The following is a 14,567-nucleotide window of genomic DNA, read 5'->3' as shown; positions in this document are numbered from 1 at the left end:
ACAAATTTAAAGGGCGATTTAGAGCTTGTAGTAAGACTATACAAATCCTTGTATGTATGTTGACCAATCTTTTATTAAAGAGGTATAAGAAGAAGTGGTAAGAGTTCCAATGAGACAACTCTCCATCCAGTTAACATTTAAAACGTCTTTTGTCTTATACTCGTACGTGTGTTTTGGATGTGTTGTCCTATTGACACATATCCATAAATATTTGTTATTCAAATATAACTGTACTACTTAGTAGTATTAAAAGAATCGGACTATTGGAGTATCGATTTCACACTTTTATAATTAACTGTATTTGCATTGATAAATAGCATCGTATAAATTTCATCAATATAGCATACATTCTATTTGTATGTTTCCTTTTCTAATAGGAGAAGAACATTACACTATAACAAAAAAGAGCCATTATCGTCATGAAAATATTTGCAACAAATCATGATATAATATAACCAGGCTGAAGCTAGCTTTAATTTCATATAAAAGAAATCGAAAAGCGACATAACAAAAAAATAAAATTTATTCATGTAATAATGCCATAAAATTGTATAACAATGATAAAATCATAAATAAATAATAAATAAAAACTTTAAAAATAAAGTTATTGATGATAGTTCAATATGACAATACGATATGAATCCGATTCTCATATTAACGTTTGAGTACAAATATTGTTCAGTGTAAAAATGTAATCTCAATTAAAATCAAAATTACTCCCGTTGGCTCAATGTGTTATAATATTTCGTTTTACTATATCAGTTCCTGTTTCTGACTTCATCAATGTTATCAGATTTGTCAGTATTACTAAGCAACATACGAAAACACACAAAACACTATTCACATGCTTTAAAACAATCGACTTTTGCCGTCACCACTTAATTTAAAATCAAAAATAAGTGTTCCGCAAATTATACTACATGAACTAGGACAACATTAAATTAACTACTAGAATCGATAGACATACCGAAACGATATAGATGCATTGGTTTTGTGCTTGAGTCAATACCGAAACAATATAGATACATTGGTTTTGTGCTTGAGTCCATACCGAAACAATATAGATACATTGGTTTTGTGCTTGAGTCAATACCGAAACAATATAGATACATTGGTTTTGTGCTTGAGTCCATACCAAAACGATATAGATGCATTGATTTTGTGCTTGAGTCAATACCAAAACGATATAGATGCATTGGTTTTGTGCTTGAGTCAATACCAAAACGACATAGATGCATTGGTTTTGTGCTTGAGTCAATACCAAAACGATATAGATGCATTGGTTTTGTGCTTGAGTCAATACCGAAACGATATAGATGCATTGGTTTTGTGCTTGAGTCAATGTATTTTCAAACTGCAATTGAGAATTCAAAGCGATCAAAATATAACGATTTCATCTCGTCGTTAGAAAATACTAGATCAGCTGTTTATCTTATGACAGCAATGAAGATAAATAGTTCCTGAGTTTTGCACACCGTTGCATTGCTGATTCCAAAATACTTGATGGCCATTCGTATTCATTCGGAACTATTCCATCACAATTTGATTCGAAAAAATAAAAGACTGGGAACCATTTCTTAAGTCTACTCTGGTCTCTTGTCATTAAAGTTTTGTTGTTGGCTAGGATGTGGTGATATTGGAATAAACGTGATGTAATATAAAAGGCTACTATCACATCTAAGGTATAATGTCCGTGTCCTGCTAAAATGAAGATAATACCAGACAACCCCACAATCCACACCAGTATGTGTAGAAATATCCATCTTTTTGGTGTATCTGAAATAAATAATAATTAAATTATGACGTTGGTCAACGTACACACATTGATTCCGATTTTGAAAATTGAAGTAAATAACGAAACACTTGGCGAAAAATTAATTCACGAATAAATCGACTCCATCTCTGACTTTATATGTGATCGAAACAATTTTTTATGTACCTCTTTTAAAAAAAAATTAGCAGTGTAGCAATAAGTTGTGATCATTTTCAATTACAATTATATGGGATAGCAAACACCAAAAGTTAAAATGGTCTGCTATTAAATGGTACTCTATATCTTGAAATTGATTACAACTGGCCATTTATATACTGAAGATGTTTTCAGTATGGCTGAGAATATAAGTCGTTGATTTCTGTTTCTTTCTCTTTCCATGTTGTTGGTATTGGTTTTAAAAAAATCTAAATCATAAATCAATAGATTCAAAGTAAGTTCCATATGATATCATGAAGTAGATGTGATGTAACGGAACATATATACATAAGATTTACTTACATTCATTAATGAGAAGAATAAGAGTTGTTATTGTGACTGTATGTCCACTAAACATGTAATCTCCACATGTTTTTAATCCAGAGACTTTCATTCCCATTCCGGAATAAATCTCTAGAGCTCTTGAAAATCGTTCCCAGCCGTTTTTAAATACCTAAAAATATAATTTAAATTGCATGTGCAGTTGCTAAGATTTTTTCAATATGTTGCATCATTTGACTCGTGTTATTTAAGTTCTACATTATGTCTGCTATATCCTTTTTTTTAATACAATTTCAATTGTTGATTGTGCGTATCGATAATTTTGAATTTTGATATCAATCTTTAATGTAAAGATTGTTTTACAAGTAATGTACTAGTATCATGGTTGTAATTTGTCGGAGAAGTCACGTTCAATCTAAACTAAAGTCAAAGCTCAATATACATATCCATACAAGAAATTTTTTATGAGAGACTAAGTTGGCACTATACAGAGTTGTTTTCTGAATGTTCTCTTCCATTCCATATCAATGCAAAGGTATACCGTTTTAAATATTGTCAAAAGCTTTTTGAGTGTTTCATAGTTTCGGCCTTTAACTACTAGTATAATTAATTGACAATGGCCTTCATATTTTTGGGACAAAAAATAATGATGTAAAGACATAGTTGAGGGTATGTTAGATTTGTATTTTTTCCGCAGTTTTTCTTTTGGCTGCGATTCGAACTCATGCTACTGAGATATCGTGGCACCAAATCGCCTTTGCACTATGCCCGACGCACTATAGACCACTCGATCAATTTGATTTATCCTTTGTATAAAAATGATGACATACCAGTTTTTCACAGTTGAAATTTTCTTGAGGCATCGGTAATGAGGTAACGATCACACATATACTGCGAAATAAAAAGATTGAGGCGGCAATGACAAACATTCTTCTGAGTAAAATAAACCTGAAAATATACAAATCGTTTTATTATTAAATTATAGTGGTTGACTACATATCCTTAGTATTATATAGATTACATGAAATCCCAAAGCATGCAATAATTACATAACAGCTTAGGATTAGTTCTATTATTATTAGGTTTTGGAGATCAGTCTGACTTTATTCTGAAAAGTATGATTGAAGATCGCATGCTAAATCCAAATCCCTAAATTTACTTTTACTTTAATACAGATTTGAACATTTCAATAACGTGACTTTAGCATATCTAGAAAGAAAGTACGTGAACACATACCAAAACTTCACTCACTTTACTAAAAAAAAAACCAGCTTTGATACTAATTCCTAGTAAGTTGAATTGTTAGATAGTTGCCAACCTTCTACGCCATCTGGTCTTTGGTTAAGAGTTGTCTCATTAATAATCATACCATATCTTTCAATTTTATTTTATACTTTGTTTTCCTTGTTGGCGATATAAACCCGAACGAAGCCATAAACTGACTTCTAAATTAATAATTTATTTTTATTTTCTGCTTTGAATGAAAGATATTCTCTGCAAACTACTATGTCTTTCTTGCTTAGTTCATCTGAACCTATAGGCCTATATATACGTACCTATATTTGTGAAATACTAATATTATAAAATATGTAATAAATCCAGCTAAAATAACTCCCTCCGTCACTTTATATGCCCATGGTACATAAGTTATACTATCTAGCATAACGTCAGGTAATGGGCGATATTGCTTTTTGTCAGGCATGCGCTCTTGTGCAACTATGATAGCAAAACTAGTCACAAAATGTACAATGAATGTATAGACAATGCTGACACCCGTCTTCCATACTTCTTGATTTATTTTCCGTTTTGACCTATAGTTATGTTTTTCATCGTCAGAGGAATCTAGAATATCTATCATGTAGGAACTTTCTGAGGAAGAGGACGAATGACAGTCATTATGGTAATTTGGAAATTGTAACCGTGAATTCTGTCCACTCTGAAGGTCTTGGATTGCAAACAATAGTCTTTTGATATCGCCTAAAGCTGATATTTTAAGCTGATATAAATCCTTCTCTGTCAATGTTAGGAGAACACGGCCGTCGATTCTGTTCTCATCACATAGTAGTTTCTGGTATTCTTGCAATCCGTTTTCACTTAAAAATTGTTTCACTCTTTCACAGTTCCATAATAAAGGGTCGGACATTTTTCCTATGAAATCTGAAATAAAATGACAAAATAAATGAAATGATAAGATTTTTAATAACTAACTAACTAACTAACTAATTTTATTCAGTATAAAATCCAGTACAAAAGGGTCATCGCTGAAACATGTAAACACATAAAAACATATACAAAACAAAACAACAACAACATATATACACATGACATGCTCGTATCAAGGTATGGAATCAAATAAATTCGTCAATTAAAAATTTCATGTCAAAACAGAATCTGTATATAAAATTATAATGTAATAACATACATCATACAAATTGTCATTCACACGAAATATTACTTCTATTTGAATTCTTCCTTACCAATTTTGAAAACAAGATCAGAAAATGAAACTAGCTTCCTTTAATGTATGATAAATATATATTGCATACATTCTTCGTCTTTCGGAAATGATCAATTGGTGACCGGTATATGATTCTACTGGTCATTTTTTTTTATATTCCTCAAGTTGTTTTACTCTCCCGTGTGGTATATTAAAAGCTGAGGTTCTGAGCAATGCCATGCAGGCAAAATAAATCATGCCGAATTGGGAACAAATTTCCTCCAGGGTTTCAAGCTTGTACGACAATATTCATACCGGCAGTGTTCCAAATTTTGAACTACGATATAAATATGCGACACCAAATCGTTCCTTAATCACTTGTTAAGTTGAAAAATAATAAAAAAGAAAATATTGCCCTTTTAAAAAAAAAGAATGAAAAATATATATTATTACGTTACCTGTTACTTGTTAGCACATTAACACTTCTTAACTATAATATCACCAAGATATCAACGTTCTCACTATTAAACTTTTAATGATAATTAGTCATTATATTATTTAAAAGTCCGTTCTGAAATGTGACCTTCGTGTAACAGTCTGCAGTACTATAGTAACAAAACAAATAATCAGAAAAATCGCTATCGCTAATATAAAGGAAACGTTGAAATTGTTTCTTACTATTGGATTTTTAAGCGATGAATCAATCTAAAAAAAAAATCACTGATTGATGAAGTTATCGTTTTTTTCGTTATCAAATTTTTTAATGACAATATTTTTATAACCGTCGAACATTCAAAAAGAGAATCGAACTCGTCAAGCGGTCATTATTTATCGAATATCTATTACAGTAGCATTTGACAGAAAAATGAGAAAACGGAGAGAGAGAAAAAGAACATATATATTACCGAATTCTGAAGTTCTTGTCAAGCTTTTAATCAAGTTATGCTTTACTTTATATTGGGCCTGTCTGTTATGGCTACCGTTATAATATTTGTTTTCTATTGACCATAACTAAAGAAGGTTAGAATATGGGTTGATATAAAGTATTCAATTTACGTCACGTTTTAAATCAAACTATCCCAGATAATGTCGAGGTATATAAAAATAGAATTACTGCATGAATTCATCGATCACAAATATTTAAATTTCATTCTTTGAAAATATGACTTTTTTACGGTATTACTTTTGAAATGAGATTTATGCAATTTGCAGAAAAAGAATTCACGCAGGAAAAAAAAAAACGTCAATAAATTTCAACTGATTTAAAAGTGGAAAATGTTTTGGGGATATTTCATGTTCATTTCACTAGAAAAGATCACTGTGATTTAAAACCAGTATAAACATGTGTATAGGGGTCAGTTTTATTACTTATTTATTCCGGACTGTAACTTGTCATTGACGCGACTCGACGGTTTCTATGGCAATGCATTTCATATTACAGTGTATAAGTTTCTAAGGTTAGTCAGAACATACAAGAAAGTCCATGTAATTTAAAGTATTTTTTATATCATTTTATACAAAATATTTAAAAAAAATCCAATAATGTAAATCACGAAGGCTATTTAGGATATTAAATACAAAAGAATCGCAAGTTTATTTTTTATTCGAACTTTATCTTGGTGAAACTATAAAAATATACATTTCTGTTATACTTTACAAATTCTAATCAAAATTTAAAAAAAAATGAAAAATCAGTGTAAACTTACGTTTGAACTTTCCTATGTCATAGATTTAAACTACTATAAACTTACTTTCAAAAGAATTAAATACCAGGACGCTACAGTTGTTCACAGATTACAATTGACAGTAATTAAATCTTAAGCCTTTAATTGAATTCGTGTCATGTCCTGTATTTTTTATAGTTATTTTAATCAGGATTAAGACAATACATACTTAATTTCATAAAATTATATTTTTAATCAAGAAACAAAATAAAACACAATATTTTAAATGATAAAATATTAATGTGATTGCCACTCACCATCTGTCAAGTGAGACTGCGAGATTACATGGTTTACAGAGCCGTCTCTGTGACTCAAGTGACATTGGTGACGAGCATCACCACATAATGAATTGTAAATGCCTTAATTTAGAAAGAAAGACCTTTTTACCACAGTACTGTTGGTCCAGACTATCGAATACTATTAGTTAAATATGTCAGGAAACTCTCATAATGTCTTATGATGGCAGTGAAACACACCAACAACGTTTAAACATAGTTTTGACGAGAACTTCTTGCCATAAACAACAGCCCGTATTATCTGGTGATATCTTTACCATTTTGCATTTGTTAGAACACCAAACCGCCTACTGGCTTTTATCAGCTCGGAATGGACGTTACAAACTTACTGTACTGAAAGATACTGAAGATAGCGGAAAGAGAGAGGTCGACATAACCACCTTAAAAGAAGTCATCTAAGTCCCGTTCTGATAGGACATTTTTGACCAAAAAGTCCGAGTCAACTGCAGAGATTGGAACTCCAGCTCTAATGATAGACAATGACTCCTCAACATCTGATGAGCTAGGCAATACCGCTCAACTAATAGAGACGAATGCTACAACGGACGCATCGGCTGAGCAAAACTCTAAGAAAGATGAAGCTCCTTCACTTTCAACAGCCACATAATCACCAAAAGGTCCCGCTTCCACTGTAGGTGCCGAGGGTACATCTACAACTGGTAGAGAAAGAAAGGAACACCGAAAACACAAATAGAAGGAGATGAAAATAAAATAAAAATCACACTAGATCTTCCACAAAAGACTTACTTACTTGAATTGGAAGGAGAAACAACAATACTAAAAGAAAATTGTGACACCTTAAAAGAACAAGGACTGATAGAGAAACAAGACAATGAGGCCATGACCATTGGTTAGATGTCAGAGATAAGAGGAACTTTCTCTTCTCAGAACATTGAGTGAAAGACATCAAAAAGATAACAGAACAGAATAGTTTGTATCTGAATTTATTTAAATAAAGGGCGAGATAAGCCCATGCCGATTTTGAAAAAAAAAGAGTTAAACATGTCAGGCAGAGAGAGAAAAAAAAGTACTGTTGGTCCAGATCTTATATCTGTAAATCTGATCAACTATTTAACAAAACAAAAAATCTATTCAATTTGTTGAAAAAATTATTCAAATTTATTAAAGTATAAATGTGAACGTCAGTCCTTTTGCCGTTTACACATGCGTTTATATTGCGCCTTTCAGTTATGTCTGTAACTACAGAATTGCAGTTAGATGAAACACAGTCTATGGAAGAAGCGTATCGATAAAAACTTTTCTTATATCAATGAGCGATATTGTCTAATATCAATTGTAAACATGCAGACATTTCATGCGGAAAATGTTGTTTTTGGCAACGAAAAATTAAGTAAATACTAACTTTTAAACTTATTGTTCAAATATAAACAACAATTGAGTCTAATTATACATTCAGAAGTTAGCTAAACGCTAACGTTTATGTCCGTGTAAAATTTGAAGTGCTGTGTTTTTCTTATATACATAAATAAGCAATGCGATACTTTTAAAATATCAATGCGATACTTTTAAAATATCATAGCGGTGTTTTTGTTATATCAATATTAGCACTTATTAGTATCAATATTTGACTGCTGTACCCATATGTTTACAATTTTCCCATTATGTCTGTTTTGTTTACGCAACGTTGTAAATATGACAGAATTTGATGAGACTGTCATACACGTGAGAGGTTAAGCGCTATAAAACCAAGTTCAATCCACCATTTTCAAAATGTGAAAAATGCCAGTACCGATGTGGTTTAATAAACAATATCGTAATAAAATAGCTATCACATTATTGTTCACATACTATATATCATTAAGATTTAGCAATTTTATAATGAACGCATCGAAAGAATATATATCTGATATGCTCGCAATGCATGCATGTAAGACTTTCTTTATTGATAAAAATGAAACTAACTTGTGATAAAGATGAATCATACTGTTCTCGTTCAGATTGATTCGACAAAATCTGACCTGTACTCTTGAATCTCCTTTTTTTTTTAAAATTAGACCGTTGGTTTTCCTGTTTGAATGGTTTAACACTAGTATTTTTTTTGTTCCTATATAGCGTGGTGCTTGCTGTGAGCCAAGGCTCCGTGTTTAAGGCCCTACTTTGATCTATAATGGTTTACTTGAAACAAATCATTATACTTTGTGGAAAGTTGTCTCATTCGAACTCATGCACCATCTTCTTATATCTATAAATCTTTAAAATATCCCTTTATAAATAACTGCTCTCTAGACCTCCAAAAATCGTCATTTGGGTGCTGAATCTTTTGTACAGTGCAATATAAACTAGTACACTTCTTAATCTTTAACGGTAACGACAGTTATGATGGTACAAGAACGATTACGTCAATAAAAATTCCAAATAAACAGCACTGAAAGATCAAAATTTATAATTTTAGTATGACGTCGATTTGTGAACAACACTGTGACAAAATTCTCGATAGATCTAAACTTAGCGCAGACTCAGAGGTATACATAATAATTGCTGGTATGTACAATATACTTTCCGCGTAAATATGCATGCATTGGAACCTATTTGCAGACCCTTTGCCGATTTTATTGTTTTAAAAAGTGCAATTAAAAAAAAAATAACTATTATTCTTATTTGGATGCATAATAAAAAGAAGTAATGCATAATAAAAAGAAGTAATGCAGACTCGGACTTCTCTTGAACTGAATTTTAATGTGCGTATTGTTATGCGTTTACTTTTCTACATTGGTTAGAGGTATATATAGGGAGAGGGTTGAGATCTCACAAACATGTTTAACCCCGCCGCATTTTTGCGCCTGTCCCAAGTCAGGAGCCTCTGGCCTTTGTTAGTCTTGTATTATTTTAATTTTAGTTTCTTGTGGACAATTTGGAAATTAGTATGGCGTTCATTATCACTGAACTAGAATATATTTGTTTAGGGGCCAGCTGAAGGACGCCTCCGGGTGCGGGAATTTCTCGTACATTGAAGACCTGTTGGTGACCTGCTGCTGTTGATTTTTTAAATGGTCGGGTTGTTGTCTCTTTGACACATTCCCTATTTTCATTCTCAATTTTACTTGTAAGAGCTCGGAGAAATCAATAGGATAAAATTCGAATATCACGGCCCCATCCATGTGTAAATTTCCAACAATCTATGGCTTTCCTGAATTATTTCTAAAATATAGAAAATACGTATACACATTTGGATTCGAGCGTCACTGATGAGTCTTTTGTAGACGAAACGCGCGTTTGGCGTTTACATCTTATCTATTTGTTTTCTAAACATTTTTTTTTAGCATTCATTGTAGAAATGAATTTATAACAAGCGATACGGATTGTTATTTTGCACTAAGAAATGTAAGCGTATTTATACGATCGGTTACTACAGAGACATATAATATATTATATGTCTCTGGTTACTAGTAAAAAACTAAGGTCAAATCTCTGGTAACAATACAGCGAATGTCCTCGCGGTTGTCGCGATGTAAAAACATTAACGGTACCAATTTTCCTGCACCAGATGCGCATTTCGACAATACACGTCTCTTCAGCGATGCTCGTAGCCAAAATATTTGAAATCCAAAGCTTATATAAAAGATGAAGAGCTATAATCCAAAAGGTTCAAAAAGTATAGCCAAATCCGTGAAAGGAATCAGAGCTTTGCATGAGGAAGATACATTCCATAATTTATAATAATTTCTAAAAATTTGCTACAGAAAATTTAAATAGCACAAAAAAATCCGTATTTACATGCCAGTACCAGTACCAAGGTACTGGCTACTATAGGCTGGTGATATCACCGGGAACTAACCGTCCACCAACAAAGACATCGACCCAGTGGAAGTAATAACATTAACGGTCCTAATTTCCATGCACTAGATGCGCATTTCGACAATACAGTGTCTTTGAAGTGATGCTCGTTGCCAAAATATTTGAAATCGAAAGCTTATATAAAAGAGGGAGAGCTATAATCCAAGGTCCAAAATATATAGCTAAATTTGTAAATAAGCGTACATGGTGATAATAAATACAGTTTCTGTTTCACAAGATTTTTGATTTTCGTTCGATCTGAAGTTGTTCAATTTATAGTATGAGGCTACTCAGTTGGTATCTTCAAAGATCGGGACAACAGCATTTGTACATTTCAATTTGTTTGGAATATTTATTTTACCATTTGAATATTCATTGCTGTATTGAATTGGATTGTTTGAATGAATGTTTTTTTTTTCTTTTAAGTAATGATTTTTTTTTATTTCGATGTTACCCATGTGGATAGGCTATAGGAGTGTGACCTCAAGGGCGGATTCAGCCGTTTGTAAAAGGGGGGTTTCAAACCCAGGATAAAGGGTATCAACCATATATCCCCATTCAAATGCATTGATCGGCCAAAAAAGGGGGTTTCAACCCCCGCCCCCTCCGGATTCGCCACTGGACCTTTCTTAGAATCGAATAGGTCGGTAGACTATTTACAACCGCATTCATATTCCGCCATTGCATCATCACTTCAAATAGAATTTGTCGGTTAAAGCATGTGATTGCAAAACAATAGACTGAACAGGTTGTTAACACTTTCAAATATCAATAGGGTCAATCAACATTTTAAAAATGATTTAAGAATTATGTTTGCGGTTCTTTTGACATGCATTGTGACGTGTCATCGTATTAATTCTAAAACTATAGCAGTTATATTAGAAAAGTATCGCATTCATAAATATTTGATATTAAAAAAATATCGCTATGATATAAGACAAACATCGCATTGATATTTTAAAATATAGCAGTATTTTTGACTTATAGACGATTTTGGCTTATCCAACAATTTAATTCATCTCGATTGCATGCCACATAATTTGCTACATGACATTAATTGAATTTGTACATCTACAAATGATAAATCGTGCATTTATGTCTCATTTATTCAACAATTCAATTTTCTCGTTTAAATACATCTTGCTTGGTATAACTTTAAAATAATTCATGGAAATTATACAGCAGACGTATGTCTTGTTAAACGTCAGCCTGTTTTAAGAAAAGAATCATTACTTTATACCGAGAAATCTTCGTTCCTTCATAAAAATGTAAACATTCGTCTGAGATTTCCCACAATGCAACTCGTTGATATAAGACAATATCGCTCATTGATATAAGAAAAGTTTTTATCGTATCGCACCTTCCATAGACTGAAACATGTCACTTTCACTATGTACGGAAATCTTTTAAACCCTATAAATAAATGGTATTTTAAATTATTTTTTTATGCAAATGTCAATTTCTCAAAGGTACAAACATAAATAAGTATCTGTTAAATAAAACGTTCATTCATCAGAGAACTGTTTGGGTTTATTGCACCTCAATGCAAAACATGAATTCAGGGGCATGGTAAACATAAAATTTAAAATGGAAATGGGGAATGTGTCAAAGCGACAACAACCCGACCATAGAGCAGACAACAGTTGAAGGCCATCAATGGGTCTTCAATTTAGCGAGAAATACGCAAATATCTTCAAAGTCCCTCTCGAACTTGAAATATAAGTAGTACAACTTATCTTTTGGAAGTCACAGCTTTTATCTTAGGTTTGTTCCTCAGTGGACTTCTGAGATTATTAATGTCATCTTTATAGAAATATTCATAAGCATGAAGCATAAACATAAAAGATTTATTTAAAGTCGGTTATACATTTAACAGTACACCATAAGCTCTGTAGAGCTTTTATCCAACATACATGATGACACGCACAATACATAAAACAGATAAAACGCAAAGCACATCGTGCAAAGAATAAATAATCTTATCAAGCATAAAATGCAGATTAACTATAACATGCATGCAATATCTATTATATAAAGCACTAAAAGCAATTCAAGTATCTAAAACACAAATAAAAAGTTATGCCTAAAAATATATAAGCCAGAGTATACAAGATAGATAAATAAATGACCTACAGCTCACTGAGATCTGCAGGAGGAACACTGACACGAACTGTCCTCCCAATAACCAACCAAACTTTTGAACTGACCCAAAGTATTCTTCTTTCTTTATCAGTAAAATCACTATTTATAAACATGTAAAAGTAAATAATACAGAAAAAAATATTTAACTTGCTAAAAACTTGAATTCAGAAAACTGATAACAAAATTTTGATTTAGTGACCATAATTTAATAGTAGAAAAGGGAAGATACCTTAAAATTCCAAGAGAAGAAAGATTATACAAAAACTGAATACAAATTGAAGATGATTTTTTTTTTTAATATTGTATTGGAAACCATAATAATAGAAAAGTTTATTTTGATTTTTTGATAAATGACAATATCCACTTTAAACATTTAAATGACATATATAAAATAATATATATATACTCAACCCAATTTCTATCATTCAGGTAAATAAGCTATGATCCTTTTTAAAACAGTCTATTGAACTGAGGACAGGGGACTCTTGATAAATTTACTTCTACGGTGTATATTAATATTAATGTATATTAATGTTATTTTTTATTTTCATTTAGTTATGTTGTGTCACATACTCAGGGGCGGATCCAGCCATTTTCAAAAGGGGGTTCCCAACCCAGGACAAAAGGGGGGTTCCGACTATATGTCCCCATTGAAATGCATTGATCCTCTGAAAAAAAGAGGGGTTACAACCCCCCGGAACCCTCCCCCTGGGTCCGCTACTGCATACTATAAATATGTAGTTTTATGGCAATAAAGATTTGAATTGAATTGAAGTAAAATCACAAAAAAAAAACACAACACTATTTGTATCCGTTCAAAACACCTTATATGCATATATTACTCACCAATTGCATCTAAAATTTCTCAAATTCTAATACGTCTTGCACTTTTAATAGTAACAACATTCACCTCCTTGCGAAATGTATAAGCCTAGGGCCGAAATACGGTCAGACTAAATCTATTATCCGGTAACACGATTCAAGTTAAAACAGTTAATGGAATTAACATAGGATAATACACACTAGTCAATGGACAATACATACAACATATTTTTATGAATGGAGCCCTTTGATACTATTCGGAATTAAAAAAAAAAAAATTAAATGGATCTTTGTCCACTCATGTCCAATCTTGTTTCAATTCCCTGATAAATTTGTTATTGTCACTGTAAAAAGAAAATCAATACAAAATTGGTTTCATGTTAAAAAATATACTGTTTTATAATGCAGGCGTATTCTGTATCTGTATGGTTACGTCGTAGCTACCAATTCTGGCTTTTTAAATACAACGAGGTGAAGGCACCGTCGATTTACTGACGTCTCGTGAGAACAGATTTAATCTCAACGCTCGTTTCGCGCACAATAATGTCCTCAAGATGGTTCCAGTTAATAACTGTGGACACAAAGAATGAGTTTGAGTATTGCTGAGTTTTACTGGTGGGAATGTCAAAGCACCTAGTATTGTTCCTCACTTGTTTTTCCACTATGTTTGTTGCCTGGTAATTTTCAAACTTCTTCGTTGTGATGGTTCGTCTTGGTCTGGCTGATTTTAAAAAGTCGTCTGGATCGATAGCAGGTACCAATCCCTCAACCATCTTGTACAAAAATATAAGTTTTTGGCTAGTGCGTTTGGCTTTTCGTTCGTGTTTCAGTTTGGCGAGCATGTCTGTTGCGCAGCCATCTTCTCTGGTTTTGTCGTCGCCTGTTATAAAGCGTGCTGCTTGTCGTTGTATACGCTCTAGGTTGTTTGCATCTATTATATTGTAGGGGTCCCATACTGTTACCGCATATTCCATTGTTGATCTAACTAACGCAATGTAAGCGGTTTTCTTACATTCATGTGGGCAGTATCATAAATTCCTTCTGAGGAAGCCAAGGGTTGAGCTTGCCTTTTTGCAACATTTGTTGTGTGTGTGTGCTCC

General features: G+C 32.3%; 1 protein-coding gene across 7 annotated transcripts; it reads right to left on the bottom strand.

Moving 5' to 3' along the window:
- Positions 1-505: 505 nt before the first annotated feature.
- LOC134725653 (sphingomyelin synthase-related protein 1-like) lies at positions 506-13,733 on the bottom strand. Of its 7 annotated transcripts, none has more exons than XM_063589643.1 (5): positions 13,492-13,733; positions 3,808-4,408; positions 3,082-3,199; positions 2,273-2,423; positions 506-1,776 (listed from the first exon to the last, which is right to left on the bottom strand). In XM_063589643.1, the coding sequence occupies exons 2-5, from the start codon at positions 4,392-4,394 to the stop codon at positions 1,433-1,435; spliced, it is 1,200 nt and encodes a 399-aa protein (XP_063445713.1). In that variant the 5' UTR covers positions 4,395-4,408; positions 13,492-13,733; the 3' UTR covers positions 506-1,432. The 7 variants fall into 7 exon arrangements, with proteins under 7 accessions (XP_063445713.1, XP_063445718.1, XP_063445714.1 ...); XM_063589648.1 differs by lacking the exon at positions 13,492-13,733 and adding an exon at positions 12,637-12,661; XM_063589644.1 differs by lacking the exon at positions 13,492-13,733 and adding an exon at positions 6,395-6,498.
- Positions 13,734-14,567: the final 834 nt, after the last annotated feature.

Source organism: Mytilus trossulus, chromosome 7, assembly GCF_036588685.1.
Source record: "Mytilus trossulus isolate FHL-02 chromosome 7, PNRI_Mtr1.1.1.hap1, whole genome shotgun sequence".
NCBI classification, from domain to species: domain Eukaryota; kingdom Metazoa; phylum Mollusca; class Bivalvia; order Mytilida; family Mytilidae; genus Mytilus; species Mytilus trossulus.
Note: the sequence above shows the minus strand (reverse complement) of the source record. Positions and strands in the feature narration are given on the sequence as shown.

Bases quoted from the DNA above. Each gene is read 5' to 3' on its own strand.
- LOC134725653 (XM_063589643.1), bottom strand. From the start codon at position 4,394: ATGTCCGACCCTTTATTATGGAACTGTGAAAGAGTGAAACAATTTTTA. The intron at 3,200-3,807 runs GTACGTATATAT...GTATATTTTCAG, and splicing joins TTAGTATTTCACAAATATAG to GTTTATTTTACTCAGAAGAA. The intron at 2,424-3,081 runs GTATGTCATCAT...TTATATTTTTAG, and splicing joins ATTTCAACTGTGAAAAACTG to GTATTTAAAAACGGCTGGGA.